This window comes from Gordionus sp. m RMFG-2023, chromosome 2 (genome assembly GCF_954871325.1).
Source record: "Gordionus sp. m RMFG-2023 chromosome 2, tfGorSpeb1-WG-v2, whole genome shotgun sequence".
Taxonomy (NCBI): domain Eukaryota; kingdom Metazoa; phylum Nematomorpha; class Gordioida; order Chordodea; family Parachordodidae; genus Gordionus; species Gordionus sp. m RMFG-2023.
In genome coordinates this window covers 23,502,855-23,520,738 of record NC_088776.1, presented here as the reverse complement: position 1 = coordinate 23,520,738, position 17,884 = coordinate 23,502,855, and the positions used below count along the sequence as shown (strand labels likewise).

General features: G+C 28.7%; 1 protein-coding gene across 1 annotated transcript; it reads left to right on the top strand.

Moving 5' to 3' along the window:
* The first annotated feature begins 1,660 nt into the window (after nucleotides 1–1,660).
* LOC135924198 (zinc finger protein Xfin-like) lies at nucleotides 1,661–17,448 on the top strand. The gene is made up of 3 exons (XM_065459246.1): nucleotides 1,661–2,248; nucleotides 6,417–6,666; nucleotides 16,640–17,448. Exons 1-3 carry the CDS (start codon nucleotides 1,661–1,663, stop codon nucleotides 17,386–17,388), a joined length of 1,587 nt encoding a protein of 528 aa, XP_065315318.1. The 3' UTR covers nucleotides 17,389–17,448.
* Nucleotides 17,449–17,884: the final 436 nt, after the last annotated feature.

Here is a 17,884-nt window from a genome sequence, read left to right as displayed (position 1 = left end):
CCATTTTTGTTGCTTAAAATGATATTTATATGATGTCTGCACTCCTCCTCTCTCCCACTCTTCCCCCTTTGGTAACCCGATTGGTAAAAAAGGGAATTTCCTTCATAAATTATTATTACAGAAGAAAAATAATCAAAATTTTAAAAAATATTTTACCCTCCGGAGTTGATTTCATACCTCCCCTCCTCCCAATATTTTTCCTACTGATTTCACTCTCGCCGAGGATCTATTCTATCCTTCCATCACGACTCTTCTCCCGCTTACGATGGACTTCGTCCCATTTTCCTCCAGGATCTTATATCCCCCTCATAGTCAGCCAGGTCCCAATTTTACAAAACGATGCTAAACTAATCGCACTCGAAAAGCCCAATATGGATATCCGCTCAATAGCAATCGGGACCGTATTCCGCCGTCTTGTCGCTAAACTAATATCTTCCAAAATTAAGGACAACGCAGCCTTAATTTTAGTACCTCACCAACTTGGTATCGGCATCCAAGGTGGCTGCGAAATAGCCACACACGTTACTTGCATCCATCTCCAAACCAATCTAAGTAACGAAATCCTCGTTAAAATTGATTTCTCTAATGCCTTCAACTCCATTCGCCGCTCTCACTTTCTCCCACAAATGCACCACTCATTTCCCACCTTTTCTCAATTCTTCCATTTCAGCTATTCCATGCCATCTTATCTCCAATTCAACAACTATTTACTTTCATCATCAGAAGAGATCCAACAAAGCGATCCTCTGGGTTCGATACTTTTCAGCATTGGAATCAACGAACGAAATGGTCAAAAACATTTCCTCCAACTGCAATCTTCCACTGCACACTTGGTACATTAACGACGGAATACTCTGCGGTCCCCCTAACGAGGTTTATAAGGCACTCGCCATCATCAAAACACATTCCCATGCTATCGGACTCTCACTCAACGAACAAAAACTCGAGATGAGATCTGCCCATTACACTGCTCCATCCCATTCACCCACAACTTCCACACAACCGATCTCTAACACCTCAGTCATCTCGACTCTCCAGTCGGTGGTCTGGAATCCATCAATCACTTCTTCACTAACACATCATCCAGCTTACTTCATTTCAAAAACATCTCTAAGTTTCTCCCTCCTCATCAATTTTTTTTTCTCCTCAAAAACTTTTACATTCTTTATGCCCTTCGATCCACCTCAATTTTCAAATTCCCCGACTTATTAAAAACATTCGAAATCTCCATCAAATCTCTTGCTGAAGCGATCTTTAATCTCAGCTTTAACCATAATTCATGGTTACAAGCGTCACTTCCATGCAACGGGGGTATCGGCCTACGCTCACCTCTAACTCTTTCCATTAGTGGTTTCATCGCCTCTCGTCTTTCATCTAACTCACAAATTAGCCAGCTTTCTAACTTCCCTGACCCCTTATTAGCTGAAGCCCAGACCATTTTGGACAATTCCGTTGTCCCAAATACTCCACGACCCTCCTCAAGTTCACAGAGAGATGGGATATTCCACTCAACGAAGGCTCCATCGCTTGCCTAAAATCGAGCCTTCACGACGACGATCTTACAGTTTTTCACCAATTGAGCCAAGGATCTGGTTACGAGTTTCTGAAACCATACCCTCCAATAACCTTGATTTGTTGCTCTCCGTTGATGAGCTAAGATATGCTATTGGACTATTGCGAAATTGTTCTACCATACCAATGTAAACATTGCGAAACGAGTGTAGACAGCAATGGTAGATATTGTATCCATTGTCGCTTTTGTGGAGGCCGCTTTTCACGGCACACCAAATGCAACGACATCATACTACACGCCCTCAATTCAGGAGGCATTTCATCTAGACTTGAACCAACCGGAATTTTTAGAACCGATGGAAAACGTCCTGATGGAAAACGTCCTGATGGAATTCCCTTAATTCCTTGGTCAAGGGGTCAGCTCCTGGTTTGGAATTTCACCTGCATTGACCTAAATGCACCATCTAACTATAAATTCGATGCCCTCGCCCTCGCAGAATCTCGAAAAACCCTAAAGTACAGTTCCTTAGACCCTTCTTTCTTATTCATACCCATCGCCTGCTTCATTCTCACCACCTTCACTAGCAAAGCTCAACGCTTTTTCAAAGAATTAGGCAAACGGATATGCGAAATAACCGATCAACCTAAGGAATCCCTCTTCTTAAGCCAAAGACTTGCTACCGCCATTATTCGCTCTAACTATCTAAGTTTTATTTTTTGTCCCCTATCCTTTCCTGTAAATTCTATTTCTATATTTTTCACCATTATTTATTTCACCTTTTAAAAAAATAAATTATTTGCTACTACATTTTGACAACATATCATATCAGTAAATATTCAAATAAAGTAACTCATGACCGGGATAAAATAATTTAAAAAGATTTATTGTTAACGATTTTAAAACAATTCAAGCTTTTTTTAAGAATTTGTTATAATAGAATTTTTTTTAGAAGCGTCATTTTAATATTTTGGGATCGACTAAAATTTAAAGTGTTAATTTCTAAAATATAAAATTATTCAAACATTATTAAAATTTACCATTTGGACCTATATTAATTTAGAAATAAAGTAATGATCTAATGGACTTAACAATCTTGAATAAACGTAAACAAGTTTTATGTTTAGTTCAAATAGTGGTGTATAATTTAAGAGTGCATTGGCATTTTTTCTAAAGTCATCGCTCCATTTAATTTAAAAATATAATTTTTAAAGTTTAATAAATATTTTCTTTTTCCTTACAAAAGCTCTCATTTTCATTTTCATTCAAAATTTAGTTAATTAATATTTAAATTATACACTTTTTACAAATTTAAAAAAAAAATTTAAGTACGTGAACCCTAAAATTCGAGTACTTTGTTATATATATAAATATATTTTTTTGTGTGAAATATGACATCCTAATTCTACAAATCTTCCTAAAGGAAACAAATGTTATTAATATAATGCATATATGCAGTATCCTGTACAGATTAATCAAGTATGAACTATTAATGGCATTATGTATTAGGCATAGTTAAAGCCATAAATTTACCTAAAAAATTATATTTATGTAATGAGAAATGTTAGTATGATAGATTGCCGGGTAAAGTCAAATAAAATAATTTATGCTAACAAAACAAATTGATACTTTTACTTAAGAATGAGTGTAACAAAACAAATTGATACTTTTACTTAAGAATGAGTGTTTTAACGATAAATTTTTTATTTATGCCAAGATATATAAATTTTATTTTACTAAAATCAAATCTAATAGACTATTGATATTTTACGTATAATATATTATCCTTTATTCTTAATATATAATATATCTATAAAAAAATTAAAAATATCATCCTTAGTAGCTTCAGGGACTAACCTTGATAAATATCGGTTTAATTCATGTTTCGTTCACAAAAAATAAAAATTTCAGTTTGATTTGAATTTTTAAAAAACTGGTTAGAACCTTTCGCATAAATACTTATTAGAATTATGGAAAATAAGATTTATTTCCTAAAAAATAATATTGAACCGTATACAATTAAAATATTTCGAGATTCTTTTCTGGAATAAAATTCTTAAGGAGAAATAAATTATGTGGTATATAGTCAAATATCAATATAAAATAATGTTTAAAAATGTCAATCAAAATTGATTGCTAATAATCTTAAAACAGTTTTGGTATTGAAAGGTTCAAAACTGTTCACAGACCTTTAGAGATCCAACTGAGGTTCGTAAGACAAATATTTTGCCGGTTTAGGTTAGTTTAATTTGTTAATAATAACATTTAATAACTGTTTTAAGGAATTTAGTTACAGTTTAGATCACTATCCAAAGTTGAAGGATATAATCTGATATATTTTTTAAATTATCAGAACATAATTATTAATATCATTATATTGATTTTTAATCAACATTCAGAGTAAACTAATTATGATATTTTATCAGTAATTTTTTGTATAATTAATATTTGAGAAGAAAATCCTATTATAGTAAATTAATATCATAAGCATATACACCTTCGTGTTCAATAATTTGACCAAATGTTAGTTTAAAATAGCGTCTTGGAAACCCGGCAGGGCCAGTATCCGGCTGTGCAGTTATGTTCGGCATTTTTTTTAATATATAAATTTTTAAAACAAAAAATATTAAAGTTAATAGTCATTAATAGAATATCTATGATTAAAGCAATATCTGCATGAGTAAATAATAATATTAGTAAAAATGTCTGGCATGTAGATCATCCTTTATAAAAGACCCATCAGCTTTTCAAATCTAAAATGTTTTATTTACAATCTTCAATTTTATGATCTCCAAAAGTCCCAGTAGAAAAATATTTAAACTGCCCTATAGAATTGAAAGAGGCAAATTATATTAAAAGGAATCTGAATCTTAATGAATTTATGATAAATTCTGTTTTAAAATTTGAATTATAATATCAAATGAAAATATAATTTACATAATTTTTCGTAAAATTGTAAAACGTTTCCTTAATATAAATATAAATAATTCTTTGTAAATTTAATTCATGTTGCAAATTATTCTAATGGAATATTAGGTTCAATTTTTGATTAGATTTAAAGGTGCGGTGGGTGTGTATCAAAAAATAATTTAAATCAGCCTGCAGACCTAGCCTTAACCTCGGGTACACGGGCCGGACCATATTTTAATTTTTTTAAATATACCCGGGCTGGACCTGAAACTTTGTTTACGGGAAGGGCCTGAAAATTTATCTAAAATCGCCATTATTAACTATAAAAATCAAAAATAAATATAATATATTTTTAAAAAAGCCAGGCCGGGCCTGAAAATATAAAACCCGGGTCGGGCAGAAAAAATTTTTTGAAAAAAAATCCGGGCAGGGCCGTGCAAATGGTACCTCTGCAGATCTCTGATTAACTCAAACATTTTTCTTTTTAGTTTAAAAAATATATATCTGTATATATTTTTTCAATCTGTGAATAGTTTAGATGATTTTGAATTCTAATAATACCATTTGATAGAGACCAAATATATTAACTCATCGGTGTTCAGTTTTATAATTTTTTATTAATGTATATAATTGCTATTAAGTCAATTAATTTGGCGTACATATTGTAAGAAAAAAAACATTGCTACCTATGATATAAAATGATTAAGATAAAATCTCAGTCTAATTATTAAATCAAAAATAATTCTTTTCCGAATTATAATAGTAAAGCCTATACTAAATATATCTTGTTAATTTTTTTTTAATAAAAGAAAAATAAATAACACCCAAGAGCGATTGTTAAATCTAAGTATAAATATTATCTTTTTTTCAAAAAATTGTAATGAATATCGGGACTTTACCGTTTCAGATATACTGTAGATAAATATTTAAGTTTAGGGTTAATATACTTAAATAACAACAATATTTTTCCAAAAAATGTTTCAAAACATAATAAACAAAATAATGTCGACTCTTAATTTTAAATTTTGATCAAATTATGATTTTTACCTTATTTTAAATACCAAAGAAATAAATTGCATTCCACATAAAATTAGGATTCAAAATCTAAAATCATTTAAAAGAAATTAATAACTTTATATGTGAATCCTTATACATTTAGGAATAGTGATTCATATATTTTTTTAAATGTTTTAAATTAAACGTATAAAATATTTTCCTGTGCTAAATTTTAATAAAAATAAATGAATTTAGGTGAGCACAGCACATTTAAAAATCTCAACTACCATGTAAAACTTTAACTAACCATTTATAATTCTATCTAATATAATATATTGATGCCCAATCAATCTTATTTATTGTACTTATGTATTAATATTATTATTCGAATCCCTCAAAAAAATCCATAATATTTGACGATTTAATGAGATTGACCTTATATTAGAAGTTAAAAAACATATTTTTAAAAAGTTGATTACGAATTATATTTAAAAAAATATGTTCACAGATCAGATATAGTTCAAATAAACAATCTTTGATAATAAATTAAACCCTTCATTCTTTTTCAAAAATCTAAACTCTCTCATCTATATATTATTATGATAATGAAAATTTCAATAGTAAATTTTGATGATAAACATGGGTAATGATAAACATTGTTACTATGAACAGACCTAACAAGACTAATAGTATTAATCCTCTGTATATAATATATTTATTCGTTAAATAATTTTCTAACAACTAAATTCAAAAAATTAAATAGAGGATGGATTATGCAAATCTTAATGTCTTCGTGAAATTTTAATTAATTTAAAATGAGGTAAACGAATACATTATATATTTTATTATTAATATAAGTGGCATAAATGATATATGTATAAATTATTAAGCTTAATCATAGGTTAAAATAAGTAGTGTAAATAAAAGTATCAATCCATATAATACTATTTATATGACATTATTAAAATTTCTATTTAAAAAATATATAAATTAATTATAGATAATGCCAAATGAGGTGCAGGAAATTAAACCATATAAATGTGAATATTGTCATAAATCGTTTGCAAATTCTTCTTACCTCAATCAACATTCGAGAATTCATGCTGGTATCAAACCATATAATTGCGATTTATGTCAACGAAAATTCACACAACTTTCTCATTTACAACAACACGTGAGAACACATACCGGTGACAAACCTTATAAATGTAGTCAGGCGGGTTGTATAAAATCATTTACTCAGCTTTCAAGTTTACAATCACATTCTAGATGCCATAACATGAGTGCGTAATTATAATATTTAACCTATACAACTAAATTTATTGGAAATTAAATCATTTATATTCTCTATACAAATAATTCAAATGAAGATGAAGATGCATTAGTAATAAAATACTAAAAAAATAAATTTATAAAATTCGGATAGGATTATTTAATTGATTTTAAAAAATCGTAAATAAATACGGATTTTAATAAGTTTTTTATAAGATCAATAAATTTAGTTGATTTCCAAATGGTTAAAATCTATATATTTTGTAGAATGCTCAAATTTTACTAATTATGTAAACTAAGTAACATTTAATATTGATTGCCTTATAAATTTTAAAAACCTTATACATTTATGTTTATTTGCAAAATAACAATTAAAATGTTCAAAAATATTAATATCCAAGTTTTCTGATCCCTGAAATTAAACAAATGGAAGTGACCTGGAACCCAAGTTGTTTTATATTTATTGAATTGATATCTTAAAATTTTGATCAACAAAATGAATTGGAGTTAAAATTAAATTTTTATAAGAGACTTATTCTATTGCCTACTAGCAACTTATGATGTTTTAGTAATAATTTTAAATTAGTTGTTAACAATGGTATATTGCAATTAGGTCTTCGCCTAAATATACAAATTTTTTTTTTAAAGTTTCACCGTAAAATTCCACTGAGGGTGGCTGAAAAATATAATATGGTAAAATTTTGGGTTTCATATAACTTTATATAAATATCTAGAAGATGATTTCCTTTTATTTTTTCTAAATTGATAAACCTTCCTCCTATATTTATTTATAAAATCATCTCAGAAATTTATTCTTCTATTTAAAAAAGTGCGTGAAAAATTCCTAAAATTCTACGAATAAACAAAGTTATATGTTAGAATTGTTAAAAAGCCCAAATTGGGTCGATTTTTTAAAACGGTCCGATTAAGATTTTAGCCAAAATATTATTAAGCCTCGAGATTTGGCAAATAGAAATCAGCTTACATAATATTATTTTGGCTAAGATCTTAATCGTTTTTAAAAATTAACCCAAATAGGGTTTTTTAACAACAGTACATTTAATTTTATAATCTAATTTTTAACATTAAAAAAATTAAAATATTAAAAAACTGGACGCTTCCCAATAAATTATAATTAGTATGGGATCGACGTTTGACCTTTTTTATTCGGTGTAAAGTGCGCTTAGCATTCGTATTACTTTAATAAACAATCTCTTAACCTTAGTGCTTGAGGGTAAACATTTTCTTTTGTAATCGTTCAATTTTACCTAAACTAATCCATCTTATTTGACATCACATTTTCCAAAGATGCCACAACTCTATTTGACTACTTTTTTATGCTAACACTGCTAAATTGTAAAAGTATCAAATATAAAGCCATAGACATTGAGTCTCATATTTTATGAAAAAAAATAGATTATTTAAAATAATGATTATACAATTTCTTTATTAAATATGTATATGTAAATCAAGTATTCTATCACATGACAATTGGTATATATATATGTATGATTGATTTGTATATGACATTTATAACATTAATAATATATATAATATATCTCATTTATAACATATCCCCAGACATATGATCTTACAACTCCTCCATCAGCCAATTTTAGGTTTCCTAGCTCTTTGTGATTTCCGCGTTTCTAGTTTTCCGTTATCTTCCACATTTTCTAAAATCTCAACTATATCCGACTCTCTATTTTTTATATTTTCTTCCTCAATCCCTGACTCCATATTTTCTCCATTTTCTTCCTCGCTCTCTGACTCCATATTTTCTTCCACTGGCCCAGACTTCTCCATTTCTTTAGCTATCTCCCTTTTTCGAAGTTGATCCGCATGTTTTCGTACCATTCTATCCTTGCTTTCTACCAAATAAGAATATCTACCAGTTCTGGATTTTATAACTCCTTCTCTCCAACCTGAATTTATTTCATTATGCACCCCGGTTGTGCAATCTCAAATTCCCTCATTTGATTATGTTCATCATGCGCTGCTTTTTGTCGTATATTCGATCGTTCCATTTAATCCCTAACATTTGGATGTAACCAATTTAATCCCGTTTTTAAATTTCGCCCCAATAATAACTTTGCCGGTGAACGTCCAGTTGATTGATGTTCAACCATTCTATATGCTATCAAAACTTCTCCCATGGCTTCCTCAGGCTCCCTGATGTCTTTCCTAGTTGCTAAATGTCGACTCTTGAGGGTTCATATCGTTCTTTCCGCTAAACCGTTCGTTTTTGGATGGTACGGTGTTGTATGTATCAATTTAATATTTTTCTCGAAACAAAATTTTCGAAATTCTCCAGAAATAAATTGAGGTCCATTATCTGATACAATTTGTCTAGGTGTTGCAAACCGTGCGAACCATTTCCTTAAAGCCTTGATCATTGTCGTGGACGTGGTCTCTCTCATTAACTCAACCTCAACCCATTTAGTATGTGCATCAACTCCAACTAACCATTTTTACGAAAAAATAGGACCCGCGAAATCCAAATGAATTCGTTCCCATGGCATATTAGATATGTTCCACGAATATAAAGGAACCTCCATAATATTCGACCGGTTACTTTGACATGACATACATTGACGAACATATTGTTCAATGTCTTTATCGCAATTAGGCCACCAACAATACATTCTAAAAATTGATTTCATAGCATTTATTCCTGGATGCCCTCTGTGTATAATCGTAAATATTGATTTCCTCAAACGGTTGGAATTACCAACTTCCCATTTCATTCAATAACATCATGATCTACTGACAATTCCTCTCTACGATTATAAAAACAAACTAACTCTGTATCTTTTTTAGCATCAAACTCCACCCATCCACGCTCAATGTTTTTAACTACTTTTTTAAACAAGCTATCATTCCTCGTTTCCTTCTGGAGTTCAACTTGACTAATATTTATATCGTGCAAATTTAGAGCTCTGATTTTTAACGCATGTTTTTGATCGTTATTTGATTCTATGCCTTCTACTGGCAGTCTAGATAGTATCAGCTACTTTATTTTCTTTTCCTAATATATTCAATATCAAAATCATATGCGGACATTTTCCAAGCCCAGCGCGTTAATCGACTATTGGATATTTTTGGTAGTTCCCGTTTATCACCAAATAATTTTCCAAAGGTTTGTGATCTGTTCGCAATATAAATTTTCGACCAAAAATGAAAGTATGAAATTTTTCCATTTCAAACAAAAGTGCTCGTGCCTCTTTTTCTATTGGTGCATAATTTTTCTCTGACTCCAATAATGTTCGCGAGGCAAATGCGATAGGTCTGCTAATACCTTTTTTTTATTAAATGACACAACACAGCTCCAAAACCAGTGTTGAAGGCGTCACATTCCAATATAATTGGCAAGTTTGGCGAATATGGAATTAGCGTTTTATTTGTTGACAAAAGCTGTTTTATTTTATCAAATACCTCTTGTTCCCTGTCCGACCAACCCCAGCAACATTTAATGCTTGTTAATTTATGCAGTGGAGCGGCAATTCCATGCAGATGTGGCAAAAATCTCTCGTGATAATTCACAAGTCTTAAAAAAGATCGTAATTGGTGTATATTATTAGAAGTTGGTATCCTTCGAATAGCATCTATTTTTCCTTTCGCTGGGTGTATTCCATTTTTGTTTATTACAAAACCTAGAAAAGAAACTGATTCATTTAAATAGCGTATTTTGACCCATTTTGCCTTCATACCCACCTGTTATAATTTCATTAATACTTTTTTACGTTATTCAAATGTTCTACATCATTTTTCCCCGTTATGATAATATCGTCAAGATATACTCCGGTTATTTGGCAGTCTTGTAATAAATTATCCATATATCTTTGGAAAATGGTCGGCGCACTAGAAAGACCGAAAGGCATACATTGATATTGAAAATAACCAATATGGGTTGATATGGTTAAGTATTCTTTTGAACTCTCTTTTATTGGTAATTGTAAATATGTATCTTTCATATCTATTACCGTAAATTTCAACCCATCTTTTAATTTGGTTAAAAGATCATCCACCGTTGGTATAATATGATAATCGTATAAAATATATGGGTTTAATGTCACCTTAAAATCCGCACAACTCCTGATTTCTCCATTTGTTTTGCGTACGTTTACTGTTGGAGTAGCCCATGTCAAACGTTTTTTGTTGGGTCAATCTCCTTCAATATTCCCGATTTAACCAATCTATCGAGTTCCATTTCAATTGGTTTTCGTAATGGGAAAGGTACTCTACTAGCTGGCCATGATTTCGACCTTGCTGCCTCACTCAGATGTATGCCAACTTCCATATCATCACCCGTCTTGGCTTGTCATCAAAAACACTGAAAAATTCTGTCGTCATGCTAGCAATTTGTTTATCGGTTGTCATAACCTCTTTACTTGTGATACTACGTATAGTAACTTGTCGTGGGATAAACATATTGAATGCCAGTATCCATGGTAGTCCAAATAATGGTATGTCATTTAAACGGGTCACCACAATCGGTAGTGATCTGCTTATCTTTTCAATACGAACCCTTACCATAGTCTCACCAAGTACATCCAGCGGTTGGTTACCATATACTGACAAAGGTTTGGTTGGTCCAAGCTTGGGTCGGGCAATTTCATCCCAATATTGTTTCCCAATCACCGATACCTGTGCCCCCGTATCATAGTCAAATTCTATAGGTACTCCATTTATCCTAACAGATATCTTCGCACTATTTCTACCAATTTGTGAAATATATTAATTGAATCTGATGAGTCATTGTCATCTTGATGCATAGCATGTAACTTCCGTCCCTTACAATATTTAGCATAAAGCCCCACCTTTTGGCAATTATAACATTTCACCCTTGATGCAAAACATTGAAAAGGGGGATGAGTTTTTCCACATTTTGAGCATTCATTGTACTTACACATATCATTATTGTTAAATTTACTGTTATCTCTGAACTTAAAATTATTATTATTATTATTGTAATAACTAAAATTTCCTTTTTCTTTATATATATAATATATCTCATTTATAACAATGATACTAATTTTTTTTTATATATTTCCCTTATTTAATTTTTTTTTATAATTGCTATATAGTTGCTTCGATGTTTTTCTTCTTTCTTAAAACTTGATACCCATTTTGGATTTTTTTTTATTTTGCTAATAACTTTTTATTTATATTTTTTACTAAACGATTGAAGCATTAAACTAAATGCATACTAGTTGAGCATTAAATATTAATCTAAGCTTTAGAATTAATGCTTTCAAAAGTATAACAGATTTTGATTCATATCCAATTTTTTAAAATATACTCGATTCAAAATATGATAAGATTTTAACTATTTTAATTCTATATCAATTATATAAACCGAAAAAAAACAAATGGTAAAAAGGCAATAATTTTAATAATTTATCAGCTATATAATTAAAAATTTGGTTGCTACTATGAATTACGAAAATCAAACACAACTAGATAATGCTTTAGCACTATAAATTATTTTGTCAAATTGCCCATTTCAATTAATGGAAAATAAATATTTTATCATTTTTTGAAAATAATGCCCACAGCCTATAGATACACAATTAGCAAAACTTTATTCGATTTCATTTTCATATATAATAAATAACATGATGAATTAAAAGCAACAAATTAGATCCTCTAAAAGATTTCATTCTAGATAGAAATGACGGGTCAAATATTCGTGAAGATTTCATAATTAATTTCATAATTTTGACTCTAGAACTCTTTTCTTAAATCTCATTAACATAAAATCTATTGCTCACACTGGGGATTATATGACATATGAGCTATCAAGAGAATTGAAGTAATTGGTATTAAAAAAATTATCTCACTAGTAACTGATAATGCAAAAATATGAAAAAGATTTGGAGACTTTTTAAAGCAAAATATAAAGAGATAGTAATGACTTTTTTGGAATTTATTTAATACAAAATTATAATGATAGAGTCAAATACAGTGATATTATTAGACGAATTGAAATCATCAACATCTATTTTTAATGAAAAAATTTATTTGAAAAGTGTTCAGATGCTTACTAATAAATAAAAGATATTTTGTTGCCAAGAATTTCATTATGTGACAGACGTCTAGATCCTCGATATTGTTCGGAATTTTCAGACCGGGAATTATCGGTAGTTTTAAACTCAATAAATACTATTTCAGGTCAGTTTGTTTGTAATACTGGAAAAATTATGAATGATTTAGCAGAATATCTTTCAAAAAAAGGTTTCTACAAAGAAGCTGGCATGACCAAGTCTTTCTTATAGTGGGAAGGGTTGCATAAAAATTAACTCCTTTGTCAAGTTGCAGTAAGATACCTTTCGATAAAACCCTCAATTGCCTCACCAGAAAGAGTTTGGTCAGCAAATTGTCTCACCAGAGAGAGTTTGGTCAGCATTTGGGAAGGTTCTTTCTAAAACTAGAAATTGAATAAAGAATGAGATAAATCCAAAAATTAGGGTATTTGTTCATATAAGCAAAACCCGATTACAATTTATCAATATCAAGTAATAATGATGCTATTTCAATTGCATACCATAAATTTTAAATATGTATCTGTAATACATGCTTCTTGTTGTTAATTAATAAAGTTATTCAATAAAAAAATATAAGGATTACACACTATTTTTGTTTTTGATTTTTAATTTTTCTTATTTTCCCTTATTTACACAAATTTAATAAAGTTATTCAATAAAGAAATTGAAAGATTTAAGTCGTGTTTTGCGATTATTTTTTAATTTTCCCTAATTTCCCTTAATTTTTTATCCCAATTTTCCTGAAAAAAATTTCTCTGAACAAATTTCTGGAATTTATCTCTATATGTTTGCCTAAGGGGACGTTTGTTGCATTATTAAAAAATCAAGATGGAAGGATAAAGTAAACAGATTGCTGACCAGATGGTGATAGGTACAATTTTGGCAAGGTTCCAATAGAGTTTATTATGGTGTTGATAATTTATTTGCTGAAAATTAGATAAAAATTACGAAGGTCAAAAGAATTTATTAATTTATTCTTGCTATAAAATTTCATGTTGATCGAATTCTGAACGTTATTCAGCTAGGGAAAGCGTCGAGAAAGATGTTTTATGGAATCAATTATTATATTTAATATAATTTATTGAAAAAGGAATATATGGGGATTTAAATAATCACATTGGAAAAACTGTTAATGGATTTGAGAGACTTCATAGTAGTCATTATTAAAAATTATGATGTGGAAATCTTTAATTAGCAGATTTGCTTCAGAGGTATATTTTAGTATTTTTTTTAATGGTCCACTCACTCGTAAAGGTATATATTTACTCAGGCCCATCACACTCTAGTTAATCCGGCAATATTTTAAAATTTTATATTGACTTTACAAATTCATTGTGAGTTAGTCTATGGCATTATATAAAATTTGAGACTTTAAAATGAGAATTTTAATTTTTCTTTTGTTTATTAAAAGGTTCAAAGAATGGGACATTTTGGGGAAAATGTCCTCCATTTAATTTTAGATATCTATTATGGATATAATTGAGCTAGAAGCGTCATTTACATTTCTTTATATAGGCTAATAGTTGGTCTTTAAAGTTATATAATGTTAAATATTATTTAAAATAATTTAATACAAAAAATCGAAAATGATTATAAAATTAAATTGGCATTTTATTATTCTCTCAGATTATATATAGCTATATTCAAGATGGGTCGAGCTTATGTTTATGAGATATCCCATTTTAATCATTAGTTTATTATAATTTTTTAAAATAAATATTAAAAACTTTAAAATAAATATTAAACCTTTAAAATGTTTTATTATTAAAAATTTTTAAAAAAGTGGAGGGAGGGGGGGGGGGTATTGTTAATTAATATGATATTTACTTTGTTCCTAAAATTCACAATTTTTTTCTTTTTTTAAACAGTACTATCTATTCAATTTGGATAAACATCGTTAAGCCCTAAGAAATGTTCTACCTTTGATAATTAACCAGAATAACAATTAACAATAGAATTTGCAGTATCAGCCGTAAAAATTACATGCTTTAACCAGTATCATATTACATTCCCTTCAACATCCATATTTCACCAGGAATATATTATTGAAGTCCCTTAAACATTGTAATGATACCATTAATGAGAGAGAGAAATTAATTAAGAAGAAATGCTTAGGCGGAAAAAGATATCTATTTAAAAAAATTGAAAATCGGGAAAAAATTAAGAAAGATAGCTATATAAAAGAAATTTAAATAAAGTTTCTAGTTTAATTATATCCAAAGATATTTAAAATTAAAGGGAGTATACAACATGTCAAAACTTTATATATTATATGATATAATGATCGCGTTCTTCCTATTTATTATGATTGAATAGCCTTTATAGGGCACTAAATGAAGCATTTAAGTTTTAATTTATGGTGAATATAGCTTAAGATAAAATTATATTTATATAAACTATTATTAATATGATTGGGTAAATTCTAAGCCAAAAAAAATGTGAGACAATATTTTTTAAAACATTTTTTAAATTAGAAATTAAATAAATGAAAATAGATTACAAACAAGGTATATGAGAAATTTTTAGAGAAAAACAATTTAAATTAAGTTTTAATTGATTGAATTATGTTTGGATCCTATCATGACATCGATGTTTAGATTATTTGGTTAAAATTTATTCTAAATAAAAATATGGGGTTTTTTATCATTATTGATCTAGAATATGGTAATCTGAATCTGAACCTAGTTATAATCAATTTTATGCACACGTTCCTATTATTTTATTTTATTCCAAATGATAAAAAAAGCCTCAAACCATTTGTAATGCTGCATAGATTCCCCATAATATTAAATAAACATCTTGCATATAGTATATTTTATGATGCATGTGATACAATATAAAACTTAGGATTTTGAGAGCATCAAGATATCTCAACTGGCGAAAATAAAATTCGTTTGTAAATTAGTATATTTAAAAGTTTTATTATGTAGAAGTGGATGTTATTAATTTCATAAAATTCAAATTTTGGTAGAAAATTGCTGGAATATGTTCACTTGTCTTTTAATGAACCAATATTTTTCCAACCCATCATTAGTAATCTTCTTTTAAAATAAAATTTGTCTCTCTGTGTAGCATTCATTAAAGGTGCATATCGATTAAAAGTATCAACTACGGAAAGATTTGGTAATATAAACTTAATATTAGTAAATATTTTCTGAATTTGATTGATAAAAATATATAATGTTAAAAGAAATTGTAATTATAAGGCGCTCAAACTATAAAGATATTTTATATGAAATTTTCACCGAAGGGTAAGGGCACCAATTAGATTCATTGGCGGGGAAGGCTCTGAGTGTAGTGTTACATCTCCAAATAATATTAATATATATGCATAAATTATATATTAATAAATGCATTTTTATGTCGTCTGTCATTATCAGAGGTTGGAACCGATACCCTTGGAATAGAGACAAATTTAGAAGATAGGAAAAGAACCCGGAACTCCTCCTTTAAAATAACAATAAACGCATTTAAAAATGATTAAACTGGTTCTAACAAAAGTGCATCTTAAAAGTCTGAGTTGGGCTATAAATTATTTATTTTTTTACAAAACATAGCCAGGTCACTTAAAAATAAATATATTTAATCATAACTGTCAATCGAGGTTTAATAATAATTTTAGCTCATATTTACAATTTCTCTATGAAATCATTTGTAAAATATGGACAAATCTTTTTTTAAAATTCCAGACCGGGCCTCTAATGATAAAAATAAAATCTTACTGGGTATAAAATTTGACCTCTGTAGGCTTCTAATATATATTTTTATCGAAGTGTTGTGGTATCATCATATTAAAGTTATTTTATATTCACTGAATACCTTATCCAAACTGACTTAATAAAATTTAGGCTATAAATTTTTTAAATATTTCAATATAGCTATAAAATCTATTCATAAAATATAGATAAACCATACAAATGCAATAGTTGCTATAAATGCTTCGAGGATGAAAAAAGTCTAAGAGATCACATCCCTAAACATCGATTTTCTAAACATTCTAAGATTCATATATGTTTTTTTTGTGGTAAATCCTATACTCAAGAAATTTATTTAACTCGTCATATAGCAAAACATAAGCATAACTCAGATAAAATCAATATTATCGATCGAATGAATATGGATTCACACGTGATTAACCGAATTTTTCCTGAATCTAATGAATCAAAATTTATTTCAAATGATGATAAATTATTTACATCGAATACTGATAATAACAAAAAATTCAATGACCACTCATTTTATCAAATTTATAATGAAACGGTAATATATAAAAACAATAATTCTAGTGCAAATAACCCAGTCTCCATAAAAAATAATAGTCATAACAACCATATGAGATCTAATCCACAGAATAGAGAATTTATTAGAGCATTTTACCCTGGAGAACATTCAAGACAAATAAATTCAATATCCCATAGTTCTTTCCATTCCTTTATTCCCCTCTATAATCACTTAATGGAGAACAATAAAAAATATGAGCAGAATAAAGTAGAACCATCTTTTTTTCAATACACAAATGAATCAGGTACTCAAAATTTTTCTACATCAAAATCATACACTAGTCATGAGTGGGAACAACCTAATCTACTTTACAAACATTCAACTCTTACGGATTTTCTAAACGACAATGAAAATATAATTAAAACCATATAATAAATTATTAGATATTTTAAAAAATAATTCGACATTAGCTAATTGTTAAATATATTTTTCGTAAGCGTGTATTATATTATCAATAAAATATAATTTTGATTAGAATGTTATCTCTGATCAGGGTTATCAGGTCTATACCACATTGAATGGTAGTCATCATAAATTTTTTTAAGTTAAGCCTACCAAATTGATCAAACTCCCACAATTTTAAAATTTTCATAAACTACCAAAAACATTTCCCAAAATTTTAATATATATATATAAATACTTGTAAATTATCAGCAAAAATGTGTGTTGTATTGTTTACCTTTTCAGTTTATCTATAAATCTTAAAATTTAAACTTTTCCCCCTATTTTCATTGATTAAAATAGAAATAAGGAAATATAAAGGAGTTAGGTTTTACCTTTAGGAGTTTTCATTAATGTCTTCATCGTTAAATTCAATAAAGAACAATCAACTTTAACTCAATCTACGATTTATCGATTGAATTTAGCA

Excerpts from the sequence above, each read along its gene's own strand:
- LOC135924198 (XM_065459246.1), top strand. The coding sequence starts at position 1,661 with ATGCTATTGGACTATTGCGAAATTGTTCTACCATACCAATGTAAACAT. Across the intron at positions 2,249-6,416 it reads TTTGTCCCCTATCCTTTCCT|ATAATGCCAAATGAGGTGCA; the intron begins GTAAATTCTATT and ends AATTAATTATAG. Across the intron at positions 6,667-16,639 it reads ATCATTTACTCAGCTTTCAA|ATAAACCATACAAATGCAAT; the intron begins GTTTACAATCAC and ends CATAAAATATAG.